General features: G+C 46.9%; 1 protein-coding gene across 1 annotated transcript in view; it reads right to left on the reverse strand.

The window, feature by feature from the left end:
• Nucleotides 1-439: 439 nt before the first annotated feature.
• Nucleotides 440-14,895, reverse strand: part of NPLOC4 (NPL4 homolog, ubiquitin recognition factor) — a 54,472-nt gene continuing 40,016 nt past the window's right edge. The window contains exons 13-17 of the mRNA XM_080923248.1: nt 8,272-8,343; nt 5,305-5,400; nt 4,089-4,205; nt 2,989-3,091; nt 440-2,312 (exon numbers count right to left, since the gene is read on the reverse strand). Of these exons, the coding sequence (XP_080779374.1) occupies nt 2,155-2,312; nt 2,989-3,091; nt 4,089-4,205; nt 5,305-5,400; nt 8,272-8,343 (546 nt within the window). The 3' untranslated portion in view covers nt 440-2,154. The remainder of the gene's footprint in view (nt 2,313-2,988; nt 3,092-4,088; nt 4,206-5,304; nt 5,401-8,271; nt 8,344-14,895) is intronic.

The following is a 14,895-nucleotide window of genomic DNA, read 5'->3' on the forward strand; positions in this document are numbered from 1 at the left end:
CGGGGAGCAGGACAGTCGCTTCAGGTGCTTTTATTAGGTTCCACTGCAGGGCTGGGGTCAAAGAAATGCTCATCCACACCCAGCCAACGCACACTTCTGAGCCCAAAGCAGAGTCGAAGCGGGAGCACCCATGTCCCAGGAGCAGGCTGGCCAGAGTAAGGCCAGGGCTAGACCCCATCTCTGAGCCTGAAAAGGACCATGGCAGCCACTTCGTTCACTTGGGTGTGTGCGCTCACAGGCACCTCTTTTTGGGCTGTAGTGCCTGATGGCAGGAAGGATTAGAGGTGGGACCAGGGCCACCTCCAAGCAGGAGGTAGCTGAGCTGCCCGGGTCTGAGCCTTCTGTGGGGCCCACCCCCAGGCTGGTAGCTTTAGCTCGACTGTCTTTGGACAATAAAATAAGGTGCATTACTGAACAAAGAGTAACGCAAAACCATAAGCAGAGAAATCACAAAAATTTCTTTAGCTAAAAGTCAGAGAAAACAAGAATTATGTGGATGCCAGAACATGAGAAGGTAATTAACTTTGCAGACAAGGATGAATAGGGATAAGCAGTGGCAAACAGGTCTCCAGGCTGCGCTGCCCAGCACCGGCCCGGCACCTGCCCGGCACGATAATGGTGCTGGTATGATTGGCATCAGAAGCACAGCAAAGTCGCAGACACAGAAAGGCCAGACATCCAGTCTACCAGACTTAGGGACCAGAAAAAAAAAAAAGAAACAAGAAATGTGAAGCCCTAGCCAGGGACACTACCAGGAGGGAGATTAGACAGCCCTCAGCACTTTCTCTATATAATGCCGGCAGGTAGCTGGAGAGATTGCTTGCCTTGCTCTCTACCACTCCTGACACTCCAGGATGACCCTGTCAATACCAAACTGAGCCCAACGGCTCCACAGCCCCAGGGCTTTCGATTTACATCTCATGCCAGGTAAGATCAATGGTGCTGGCCAGCCCTGTCACACAGTAACCTAGCAACAAGTGTTCTGACCATAGGGCCAAAGATTCGGAAGCATGGGTGTGCTCTACTAACGTGACACACATGGCCTTTCCCAGGGTGAAGGACAGCTGACTTAGATCTCATTAAGGCAACGAGGCACAAGATGTCCCTATCTACCTGGGTAAGGGCTGTCACCACACAGCCACACACAACCCGCAGAAACTGTTTCTATTTGCCTCACAGTGGTCACATGGGCACCTTTTCTAGACTTTCTCAATTGCCACAGCACTGTGCAAGAAGGCCATAGTGTAGGGACACGTTGGGTAGGAACAGTGCTAGGAGAGGGGACCAGAACTCCAGGGCTGCCCATAGACTTGAAGCGGCTGACTGCCGGGCAAGAGCCACTACTGCTCAGGTGAACCACCCATGCTACCAACTGCTACTGACTGCAGCGTGGCAGGAAAGTCTCAGGCACTGAGGTTTGCTTCAGAGGAGAAATGATGGTGGCCTCCTGCCCAATAAACCACCCAAGAGGGCCTGAACTGAAGGAGTGAAGAGATCAGAGTTAAACCCATCTCACCCCGTCTGTGCAGTTTTATCTTAAAAAAAAAAACAAAAAAAACCAAAAACCAATAAATAAAAGTTTCCTGGGTGGGAATTACTGATAACTGCTGATTTCAGGCAAGTAAAGGGCAGGGACACACTATACTGCATGTCAGACCAAGGCTACCACACCCTAGCCACACATGCTCCCAAAGGAGGAACACAGCCCCAAAGCAAGGGAACAGAGACAGCCAGGAACATCCATCCAAACACTGGGGGAGAAGGTGGGAAGGCAGAAAACAGAAATCACAGAGGAAAGAAAGATAGCTGGGTGACAACAGCAGCCTCTCTGTGCACCCCAACTTCAGGTGAATGGTTGAGGTGTCCAGTCTCTCCAATACAGTGGGGAGTTATTAACTAAACGAGGCATGTGGGGTGCTCTTGGGCAGGTCTGCATTGCCTTTCCAGTTGGGAGGTTCTGTTTAACCCCAGTACAGCAACTGGGGGTTCTTTCTCTTCAAGATCTGCACTGAGACGCTTCAGTATCTGGATACCAGGGTAGCTGGCCCCACTGTTTCGGGGCCGTGGGCTTCAGGCCTCATAGGGAACAGGTGGTGCTCCAGACTTCAGAGAGGGCTGGGCTGGCCCAGTCCCACGCAGCAGAGGCCCAGAGCCCTAGGTCCGGGGGAGGCTGCACATCTCGCAGTGGCCTGTGCCAGGCTGGTTCATGAAGGTGCAGTGCTGGCAGGCCCACATGGCAGAGGTAGCAGCACTCGCAGAGCCCCCAACTGCACCAAACTCATGGAGGCCCGGGAGCTGCACACCAACGGTGCCTGTAGGGAAAGGTGAGAACACGTCATGTCTGCACAGAAAAAGACATCTGACAGCCACATGGCAGGGACAGGGTGGCTCAAAAGCCCCTACTGTTTAAGCCCCAACTGTCAGCACATCAACTGTTCTGGCTGCAGTCAGCAAACATGTCCCAGTTTGCACTTGGAGTCAGCTCCCCTGTTGCTAGGTATTTCTGTGAGAACCGTCACACACGCCCCTGCAGCGAGCATCTGGGTAGACTCACGCTCACAGAAACTCTTTGTATCTTCCTTTGCTCTGGCAAAGGTTCAACAGAGATACACCCAGTCTAAATATCCGTAGTGTAGTTTCCTAAGAAACACACACCTGCGCCCAAGTCGAGTTCAAGTCCAACCTCCCCATGTTCTCTGCAGTGCTGGATACTGTCAGGTTTGTTTTGTTTTTTTATTTTAGCTCCTCTGATGAGTGTGCAATGGTATCTCATGTTTTGTTGCCATTTCCTTGAGTAATGACAGTATATTCCTAATGTTCTTTTGCAAACTGTATTAACAAGTCCAGCCAAAGCGAACACCTATGTCTGTCCCTTTGTCCAAGCACTCTGAGGAGGCATCTGGGTCAGAGGTCCGGTGTAAAAACGACAGAGCTCATGTTCTATATTTTGACTCTGACCCTTGGCAGAGGGGAGTAGAGAACACTTACTGCATAGCTGCTCAATGGTGGCCCACTGCTCAGACTTTTTCCACGTCTGTGCTAGCTCCTCATTTCTGGTCCTCACGGCTTCTAGCAGCAGGCTGATACTGTCCTACAAGAAGCCACAAGGAGGGATGCATTTTGTTCTGATTGAGAGGAAAACACTCTATTTTTTTTTCTCTAAGCATCAATAACATCTTTCAAAGAAAATCAAAAAAGAATCTCAGAAGCTGTCACTGCAAACCACAAGAAGCATTAGACCTGTCACCTTGTATTCAGATGGCAGGGCTGACCTTAAATCTACAAGGCTGACTACAACCAAAAACCCCAGAGTTCCTCATAGAGAGCACCATACTGGGTGATAACTAGGTGTGTGTATACTATCATGTACATACTCCCAGCAAGATAAATGGACAACTGCAAGCTGCTAGATGGAAACATCCTGGGAAGGATAGCTCCACTCCGTCACCCTTAAGGAAAGAGGTAGTGGCATTAGTGTGATCAAGTTCAGATGACTTGTTCCTATCTCCTTTGCGCTTCTGTGGAGCTCAGTCAAAGAGAGACATGGAAACAGAACTCTCATGCTGTGAATACCCAAGGCATGCACATAGGCTTTCTGGTGGGACCTGCTGCCCTGCTCTGTTCAGAGAGCACCTATCATCTGCAAAACATCCACAGTCACTTTCCCTTACAGTGTGTCTTTAAAATGCCAATTATGCAATGGTGTGTGCAGGACCTGGAAGCTGCAAAACCTCTCGGGCTTAGGCAATGAACAGTGCTGGTTCATAAGGTGAGGGGGCATCAAAAAACTGCAGACATTGGCTCTGAGGCTATGCAACAGGGACAGTTTCAATTGTGGGGTCCCCAAGGCACCAGGCTAGAGAGGGAGGACATAGCTCATTCCCTCTACTCTCTAAGTGACTCTCAATAACCAAACTGTCCTTCACCATGACTGCTAAAGGTCAAATATCTCCATCAATAGTAAATAAAGGTCCCCACTGAAGTGCACATTTCCACATGCAGGGCATGGGGTGGCAATGTCTCGACACCAAGCTTCACACCAGTCCATGAGACTTGGGGAGAGAGCAAAAAGGCAGCAGAGCGTATACCTGCAGTGGCATGACTTCATTGGTGACCAGAAACAACAGGAGATGGAAGTCGGAGATGGTATCCAAGAACACAGATGAGGTATTCTGGGACAAGTAGGTGGCCAAACTATGGAAGTCCTAAGAAACGAGTCAAAAAGGAGAAAAAAGTTTATCATAAATCCCTAGTATTAAACCAAGAAAGGGTGCTGCCTCCTACTAAACAAACATAGTAAAAAACGCCAGGTGCACTATCTGTTTCAATAACCACCAAGGAACTGCAGGAAAGGTGCAGAGAGCCAAAGGGCTGCTGTGACTTTCCTGCTTGGACGAGACGTAAGCACAGCGGAGCCAGTATGTAAGCAGGTTCAGATCCTAGACGTTGTTTGGGTAAGCAGAGACCACCCCTTACCTACCCTGGCTGCCTGTACCAGGCTGGCCTTGAAATAAGAGGCACCTGCCTCCACTTAGATGAAAGGCATCACCATCACACCTGGTAAGGGCAGCATCTAAACAACCAGACACAAGTGAGAGGACCACTGTGGGCATCTCACAGGTCTGCCAAGTAACTGGCACCGTCCTGTGCCCACAGCCTCTGACATCCCTGGTAAACAGGCTGTGAGGGACAACATCAGAAATAAACATTACAGCTGTCCCTCAGCCAATCATATCCTGAAATATTTGTAGCAAGCAATCTCAAAAACAAGTAAATACAATGACTGTCTGTATTAGGCAGGCTTGGAAACTCAGGTCTGGTTAGATTCGAGGTTAGCACAAAGGATGGGGTCGGAGAAATAAACAACAGAGCCAGTCAACACCGCATGCCAGGCCACCTGGGACCCACAGAAGCTTGATGGACCCTACACACCTGAGAGACAGCAAAGTAGGGCAGACTAACAGGAATCAAGACCACCTGCATTACATTGCTATTGAACGAGACATTAACATAAAACCACAGAAAGCTTGATAGACAGACAATGCTGGAAACATCAAGAAGACAAATGAGAATGGATTTCTGACAAGCCTGGCCCACAGGCTCCAGAGGATTCAAGCACAGTTAGCTATGGCCTAGTAAAAAGGGGCATCTAAGTGATCGACAATACCCAGAACAGGTCCTAATGGGACTTGTCAGATAATGAATCAAGGGAGTGTGAAAATGGCACTTTTGGGGAAAATCAAACCAATGTTAGATAAAAATGAGACATTCCTTTAAGTTCTGTTTCTAAGACAAAGAGCTTACCTGTGTTTCACCCAGTACATCCCGGTTTTCAATAGGAAACGGATTTTGAGAAATAGAAAAAGTGTAAACTGGATCCTTGGGGAAGGTGGTTGTGATCTAAAGAACAAGAATGACAATGACAAAGGGCTGTAACACTGGGCCAGAACAGGATGCACTGAGGCTGGTCTTGAATGCACAGATCTGCCTGGCTCTGCCAGGCAACTTATCTGCCAAGTGCTGGGACTAAAGCTGTGCACAACCACTGCCCAGTAAGAATGTGTGTGCCTCAGGCTCACATGTAAGCAGCTCCTGGCAGTTCAGCGGCTGCATGACACCTAATTGCAGCACTACAGATCTCTATGGTCAACTCAGGGAACTACAGGAAGGACTGGAACAAGAGGCACACTAAAAGCATAAAATTCTCAAATTATGCATGGAGTCAAGTGTGGAGTCAGTCAGCATGGACCTGAGAAATACCTGTGACCTCCAAGAGACCACTCCATGACACAGTTTTGTCAGTAGGGCTAACGTCAGGGCAGCTGTTTTCTTCCAAGATGAGTGAACCGAAGTTAAGATGTTCCATCGAAAGTAAGCAAATCTTTTCTTTGACTCCAGCATGCTTTAGTTAATGGCAGAGGGCATTTTAAATCTAACACGTAATCAATAGAAGCCTCAGGGTCACTGGTGAATGTGCAGAAATCAATACAAACAATAGTTGTGTTCCTGTTGGCAAAGGCCTCTTCTCCACAAAAGCACCCAAGTGCGAGTCACCAACATTTCTGTCTGACATACTTCTCTCTGCACGTGACATTAGCATCATCAGGTCATACCCTTTCCAGATATAGAGTAGCTATTCTGACTCCTGTGGGACTATTTTTAAAAGAATGAAAGAGAATGTTGCTCTGGTCTCTGTGATCTGTTTTCTACATCAGCAAAGGCAGCAGGCTATTTCTGGATTCAGTTTTGCCAATGTCAGCACTCCATAAGGAGAAGCTGAACCATCAGATGCATCAGAGATGCATGGCCCTTCATAGAAAAGTATCTGTAGCAGTGAGGCCAAGTATCTGGCCTCGAGTTACTAAGGAGCATGACGGAGTGTCTCCCACAGGAGGCACTGGTGTAGCAGTGACAGCAGAGTCCTAGCCATGCTTGAACACTGAACAGGGACACAACCACGCTGTGAGCAAAAGCCTGGGGACACTCAGGTCTCTTCTGGGAAGTCACAAACAGGAGTAGAAGGGTAACTATAGAATATTTACAAGTATTTACCATTAATCCAGAGAATTATTGTGGCACACACCTGTAGTTCAGTTACTCAAGAGGCTAAAGCAGGAGACCTTCAATCTGAGGGCTGCTGGGCAACTAAGGGAGAGCCTACCTCAAAATAATGAAAACTCAAACAAAAATAAACGGGTGTAACTCAGTTGCACTGTGCCTGCCTCTTAGTGAAAGGCTGCATCCAGCCTCCAGGGGAAGGGACAGTGGTCTTTAACCTTGAAAGAGGCCCTGAGTGCAACACAAGCAAAGCCTGTGGTGGAATCACTGAACTGATCTAATTCCACTCCATGTGCTTACAGCTGGCTAACCCTGCTCAGACTGTCCTGGGTTTATACTTTAACTGTGTGGAACAGGCATCTTGGGAGATGACTTAGCATGCCAAAACTCTCCTGTGGTAAAGCTATCTTACTCTCAAATTTAAGAGCAACAGATCAGAGTTAAGTGACTTATGCCTTTAATCCCAGAAACAGGCAGATCTCTATAAATTGGAGATCAGCTAGGGCTACATAACTGAGATCCTGTCTCAAAATCAAAACAACAATAATCTCCCCACAAACAACAAATAAGCAAATAAACAACAAAAAGCCAGCAGATATGCTGGACACTGTGGCTCACACATGTAATTGAAGCCCTGAAAAGGCAGGGGCCAGATTACAAGTTTGAGACCAGTGAAAGCTATACAGCTTGGCCCTGTCTTAAAAGGGGATCTGGGGGAGGGAGAGGCGGACAGCCCTAGTCCAGGTCTATGTTCATCTCTGGCACCACAGAGAGAGCTAATAGCACTGTTAGACACCTGACCTAAGGTTCTCCTAATCAGAGAACGTGGGTACTATAGGTTAGAATGTTCTCCAGCAAGCCAGTGCTGCTGAAAGGTGTGGGGAGGTGCGTGGGGTGAAGAGAAGCTTAGGAAGCTCATTCTAAATCATGCTGACGCCTTCATCAATCTGCTTTCGTCTTAATTACACCCCAGGTAGTATAGAAACAGATGCCTTTATGGCCTAGGTAATAAATATGTTCTCAGGAACTGCCAATTGAAATGGAGCCTCTGTGCGCTAGGCTCAGGGGGACGAACTGCTCCAAATGCAGTAATATTTTATTGCCTGAATCATATACCCATCCTAAGTCCAAATGCAGCCTAAGTAGATATTCTGGCAGAGCAGTAACGTAGAAAATGAGCCACCTCCAGCCCTCTGGACAGAACCCTGGCAGGTAGTGATACTCCAGCTGCTATGAAGCCACCACGCTTTATCACCGCCCTGTGGACAGTGGTATGAATTTGTCTCTGTGACCATCAAATTCCTCTAGACATCCTGAGAAGATACGGCAGAGCCAGCTCTTCTTAGCTCCTAGAGCTCTGTCCAGAAACAACACTGGCTCTCCCTAGACACCAAGTTACAGATATGCCCCAGAAGTCTCTTGATGGAGTGGCCCCAAGAGTACTACTGTTGTGCCAGGCACAGCAACATCTGCACCTGCTGGGCAGTGGGCAGCTACCAGCAGAGCCTAGATATACAGGACTGTTCATATAGATGCCCTCGGGACTCAGCGCCATGGGTAGAACTGAGGTAGATGTCTTTTGTTTGTACTTTAGCATGAGAAAAGTTAATCCCATGGTTGTTTAAACTGTGAAGTTTCTGGAAACTCTGAACTTGATAATCAAGAAACAACCATTGCAGCAGCCTGTAAGTGTGAACACAAGGGAATACTTACATCTATGATGAGATACTCCACGGGCAGGGGGCGGGCCAGCTGGGTGATCTCATTGCCAAATTTGTCTATGTCCTGAAACACACAACAGTCAGCATGTGAGAGAAGGGAAAACGACAGTGTGCTTTTCACACTGGGTTCAAATTATTATTATTACTACTATTGTTATTACTTTTATTATTACTATTTTTCTTTCTTTTTTTTTAAGTATAACTTCAGTTTTATTTTTCCAAGGCATTTTTCTTTCCATCCTTATGAAACTATCTTTCGACATGGGCTTTGGTGGCGGCCGTGGTACAGCACCAGCAGGTCTGAATCGTGGTGGGGTGATCTGTGGATGGCACAGCCCACACAGTAATGCAGCTTGGCTATATGTCCCTGACAGCAATGGCTTCTACACTGTTCCGAATGACAAACTTCTTAATGGCCTTATTCTTGGGCACACACTGGGCGCAGCTCGTGCATCGATTTGGCTGCACATGGACCCAGCACATTTTGGCATGACCAGTGTTTCTTCTGTTTTTGGTCATCATGGAGCCAAGACTTGAAAGACATTACTATTTTTCAAAACAGCATTAAAGGAACTTACTATGTGGACCATGTTGGCATTGAACTTATAGCAACCTGACTCTTGTCTTGCCAGGGCTGGAATTACAGGTGTACATCTCTATGCCCTGTTTTCTTAAGATACTATGATTTGGCCAGGTGTGTTGGCACATGCCTTTTTTTTAAAAAAAATTATTTATTTTATTTATATAAAAGATTTATTTATTTATATGAAGCTATCTTCAGATACACCAAAATAGGCTATCAGGTCCCATTACAGATGGTTCTGAGCCACCAGGTAGTTGCTGGGAATTGAACTCAGGACCTTTGGAAGAGCAGATGGTGGGTGCTCTTAACCACTGAGCCATCTCTCCAGCGCGGCACTTGGTATGCTAGTAAGGAGATCGCTGTGAAGTCAAGGCCAGCTTGGTCCACATTAGTGAGGTCCAGGAATATATAGAGACCTGTCTCCAAAAGAAATGTATGTATTTTTGAAATTATTTCTATGCATTGTTTTTAGATCTCTGTATTATGGCCTTGACCTCAGAGAACAACCTGTCCTGTCTGTTCCTGGGGTAGTTCTTACGGGGGAACAGAGTAAGCACCCCACCATAACCCAGCACCACTGATGGCTTAGCGCAGAACAGCCTGCAGGCTCTTCCACAGTCACGCAAACTCTCTTTCTTAAAAAGTTTTACACCTCTGCCAACTGAACTTTATAAAAATTTAGTACATACACAAAATAAAGGCACATACCAAAAAGTTTACAGATATACACATGCACACACATACATACACACACACACACACACACACACAACACACACACATGCACTCACATACCACCAATATGTCAAATTCTAAACTTGCTTTGCTTTGTCAGATGCACAAAACATAAAAGTTTAATTATGGGAAAAAATGGCCAACATATGTTCATTAATCATAAAATGACAATTAAGATGTGATTTATGTCAAACATGCTGAGTCCAAACAGAGCTCTAGAAATAAATTCCTAAGAACTGAATCTCTCTACTAAAGGTCCTACAAGAGGACCTTATTCCATCTAAATCATCACTGACCATCATGACTGTGATGTATGTAATTCATAGGTCCTTACAAGTTTGTTTATGGAGGCCCTCAGACCCAAACTGTTTGCCAACCATATGTTGTTCCCAAGGTGTGGCAAAGGCCACTCCCAACATATCTACACCTTACAGGGACCTCAGAGAGCCAGTCTTTTGAGACAATCATTGCAAGCTGTTCCCAAGTTAAGCTGGCCCCAAACTAGTTCCATTTCCTAGAGAGGTTTCAACAAAGACTTACCTTCTGCCTTACCAAGAGAGCTGGCCCAAGTGTATACACACACACACACACACACACACACACCCACCTCTGTATCAATCCATGCAGCACCTATGTGACTAGTGTGAGTTTAGTTCCTTCTTCATGTCAAACAAGGAGATATTATGCTCCTAAAACACCTACTAGGGTCTGCCTGCTTCCCATCAGAGTCATGACCTTCCACTGACCTGGGGAAGGGTCACATGTTTTTCCTTACACATGTGATCACAAGGTCAGAATGGCTTCCATGTTCTGTGCTTCTGCTATGTCTGATAATGGTTTCAAAGATGTGGACCTACTGAGGGAGATCTTGGGCCTTTGAAGAGTCAGTTTCTTGACAGAGACAGGGTAGGAGGTAGGAATCAAATACAATCAAACTAAATCACCATTTCCAAAAATACATGCTTGCCCCTACAAGAAATAACCTGCAACAACTCACACATAATTAGCCCATCTGGAATTCATCTTCAAATCTAATTAAGCTCTAATATGCAGAAACATTTTTCCAGCACCTGTTCACTTTAATCTTCCCCTCCAGGGAATTTTCTTGTTAAAACCCCCCTTTCTTTGTGTGTGCTATTCTCGTTCAAACTTAACTACCCAACTGCACCTTTTCTGCTCACCACAAAAATAAAGGTGTTGTAACTCCCATTTTTCCCTAGGGGAAAGCAGGGTAACTTGTACCCTCCCCCATGCCTTCACTCACATGCTTTTGCCAGCCAATCCCTAGTCCTGGACACAGTTTTAAAGGCAATTACTTTTTATGGGCCTTAGCAAATGTCAGACAGAATACACTAGAAGGAAGACATCTTAATTCTAAGTTTGACAGCTGCCAAAGTGTCAGCAGTTTTATCTACACCTGGAGACAGGTGAGTGAGATCATGGTCCCAATGCCTCACTGCCTAGTGTGGTCCATGTCTGCAGACACTGGAGCCATGGCCATGACATGAAAAAGAAGCATGGCTACAGATGTCTTGTTATCCCAGCCAACACAGGCTTTGAGGCTCTGTGAGTGACTGACCGTGTGAGGTGGACAGACGACCCCAGCACGCTGCTGCCCCACTAACAACTGGTAGGAGGGAGCCCCACTTAGCACACCTGCAGGATGCCTGCCAGAGACAACAGAAGCAACAGACGGTGCTTCTCAGGCACCTGCCAGGTTGGAGTCTCCATGCCCTGATGGTCTGTCTGCCCCTCCCAACTGCACGTGTCACAGGCACTGTCCTTGTCCCCAGTGCATGAGAAATGATAGGCTGCTGTGATTGGGTAGCCCAGTAAGAACTATAGAGTAGAGCCAGTGTGTATTTAACAGTGAGGAAAATCTGGGAGAACACAGGACTAATTTAATATATGGTAGCATTTAACAAGTACTTTACTACTGAGAATCCATCTCAAGTATTAAGTAGTAGTGTGCATGAGAAACCACTCTTAGAGGACTGCTCATGTGGGGTCCACGGCAACTTCCACTGTGCCGAGTATACTGCTCCCAGCCTCAGAATGGGGCTCATGGACGTTAGCAGTGTTCTTTCTTCCACCCCTTGGAAAAACTGCTGTAGCCCAGGCCACTTGTCAGCCCTGCTCACAGCATCACCTTTGGTCCCTTCTCGAGCAGCACTGGCAGGGCAGTGTCCTCAGATTTGCCCAATACGCTCCTTTGGTTTTGTCTGACAATCTCAGCTTCTCTCACATATGTGTGGGAACTATAATGTGTATTTTCTATGAAGACATATTTGAGCTTGGCTTTATATGCTCTGAGCTTCATTCACCCGAGCTTTCTGACAACCGGCTGCTATGCCAGTCCAGAGCAGCTTCAAAAACCACCGTCAGCTGGGCATGGCAGTGCCCATCTACCACTCAGGAGGCCGAGGCAAGAGGATCCTAAGCTTCCGGTTAAACAGAAATACCATGTGTTCAAAAACAAGAGATGCAAATGTTGGTGGCTGGTCTCACTGTCCTTCCACACAGACCCAGTCACAGTTCCAGAAAACCCATGCTAACCAAAAGGCTGGCATGTCCCTGCTCCTCACTGGGTCTCTTAAATGCTTCTAAATTACTTTGGAAAGTTCAGTGCTATCTGCAGCATCTACTAAGCGCTCTAACTCCACAGTGGACCAAAGGATGGGCCTTCTACAACAGAGACCTCTTCCTCAACCGTACTGTCAGCCTATCCAGTGCAGCTTCTATCTGGGCACAGGTCCTGTCCCACCCCCTACTCTGGCCTGCCTCATTAAGACCTCTAGAATCTGATACTTGTCTGCTAAGCCTCCTCTTCTAAATGATATCTAATAGGAATATTCCCAAACCACCTTCCACATCTCTTTTTGTGGCCTGACATGTCCACCAGCCAACATACTGAAAAGACTGCCTCTCTGTCCCCCTAAAAGTGAACTTGCTTGGCCTCAGTTTACCTCACGCTCTTTCTAGTTTCTGCTCTGATGTGCCTGCCCTAGAAGGACCATCACCCAACTCTGAAGGTAAAGGGCCGAGTTATGACTTGCTGAGTGTTACAGGCCCAAGTGCTCAGAAAACAGTCTCTATATGAAGAAGGGCAGTCTGGCTGTGGTTGCCGTTGCTGATCTGAGTGCATGAGGCAAAGGAACCTAGAGGAGCTGTGATGGGAGCTATATGAAGACTTCTAGTATATTAATATTTCTGGTTTTCTAGTAAGCTGATGTGTGGTTCCTTGATACATCTTACATAGATTGTAGGTCCACACATCTCCATCTCTGACATCCCTTGTTGACCTGTCTCTAGTGCCCATCACCCCCAAGTGGTGCTCCTTACAGATCTCTGTCCCATCAGTGTGCACTGGCTGCTCATACCACGTCTAGCTGTGTATCAACAAAACCCCCTAAGGAGAGTTTGAGGACCGGTTTGAATATGGCCACTCTCTGCTACCTTTACTTTGGGTCACAGCTGCTTGAAAGAAACCACCTCGGGGCTGGGGGAAGAGTCATCAATGAAGAGTACTGACTACTCTTCTAGGGGATCTGAGTTCAATTCCCAGCACCTATATGACGTTCACTGTCTATAACTCCAGTTGCAGGGAATTTGACATCCTCATACAGAATAGGTGCAGGTAAAACACTGAAGCACATTAAATAAATTAATGAACAAATAAATAAATCTTTAGTACAACCCGTAGCTCTGGCTGGTTCCTGTGACCAGCCAGCCTGGTGACTTCATGGCCCACAGCCTCCTGCTGTTAGTGAGGATGCACATCTATCTGGGTTATCAAGCCTTCCCTCAAGCTTCCTAGACATCTGAGCGCTCTCCCTCTCTCTCTCTCTCTCTCTCTCTCTCTCTCTCTCTCTCTCTCTCTCTCTCTGCTTCAGGCTTCCTGGTACTTGGGATTTTCGTCGCCTTTTTCCTCTCTCACTTTTTCTATCCTTGACAAAGGCTCAATCTTGGTCCTTTCTCTCCTGCCTTGCTATCTAGACAAATGGCCTTGAACAACTAACACTGTTTTTCCAATGCTTGATCTTAAACCAACAGCCACCACAGTGGCCCCACCAGAATGACCCAGAAACAAGCTGGATGTCTTTTTCTACAGTGCCCTTGGGTGCCTGGCCTCAAAGCCTCAGGAATTTCTGCCTTGTCTCTTCTCTCACTGCACACACACAGACCCAGAAAACCCTGGGTTAAACTAAACACCCTTTCACATTCATGATTCCTGCACCACTAAGGTGGCTGGCCTGGCCTAGCTCCTAACTGTTCCTCCGCCATTTCCAGCCTTGCCTCCCTAGCCTACTCCCAGCCCAACCACTAGAGGGATCTTTGTACACACTAAGCTTGTGCAGTTCTCTATTCAACACAGTCACAGTGGTCCATACCACTGCATGTACCCTCCCCATCTCTGGTCCATCAATACCAGCCACACCACTTATTGTGCTCCATAGTAGAAAGAGGCTGCTACCTTGCCTGGAATAATCCTTCTCAGACCCATGGGCCATGCTGTCACTGCCTATTAAGACTCTACCCAGTTGAAAAACCTCTTTCTCTACTAAAACAGTCTCTACCGTACAGGGAGACCACTGTAGTCTCTCAGTTGATCCAATACACTGCAAACAAATGTCTGATAGTTCCCAGGTATTCCCTAAACATAACTGAATGTCAATCAAAAGTGTAGGGGTGGTACTGATGCTAAGGTCCTGTTCCCTAATTGGTTCTTGATCCATTAATAAAGATGCTAGCAGTCAATGAGTTGGGTGGCATAGGTAAGACTTTCAGGTCCCTGCAAGCAAGCTAGCAGACGCAGGAGAGAAAGGAAAGGAGTTATCATCATGCTTCTGAGGGAGAAAAGCCAACCAGCCATGTGAGATTTCTCTCCAGGCAGAGGCTGGGGTGTTGAGCTGGGAGCACTAGGAAGTGCATGCTAGCTGCAGTAGGTTGGAGGAGCCCAACCTAGACAAGAAGGCAGGCTGGATTGAGCATCGTATTCATGAGTGTGTGAGTGTGTGTGTGTGTGTGTGTGTGTGTGTGTGTGTGTGTCTTTTTCATCTGTGGATCCAAAATTCTCTGGGCGGGGACTGGTAGTACCACCCATTCCTGGAGCATTAAGGCAGAGTAGCAAACAGGCAACAAAGAGGACATCAGCAGAATAAAACAGATCAAAAATAAAATAAAACAGGGCTGGTCAGTCTCATAGCCGAAGGCCAAAAAGTAAAAGCCAGCATTCACTGTCTAAGATGTTGTTATAACAGCAACAGATTACTACCTCAACTCCAAGGTGATAGAAGA

This window comes from Micromys minutus, assembly GCF_963924665.1.
Source record: "Micromys minutus genome assembly, chromosome: 10".
NCBI classification, from domain to species: Eukaryota; Metazoa; Chordata; class Mammalia; order Rodentia; family Muridae; genus Micromys; species Micromys minutus.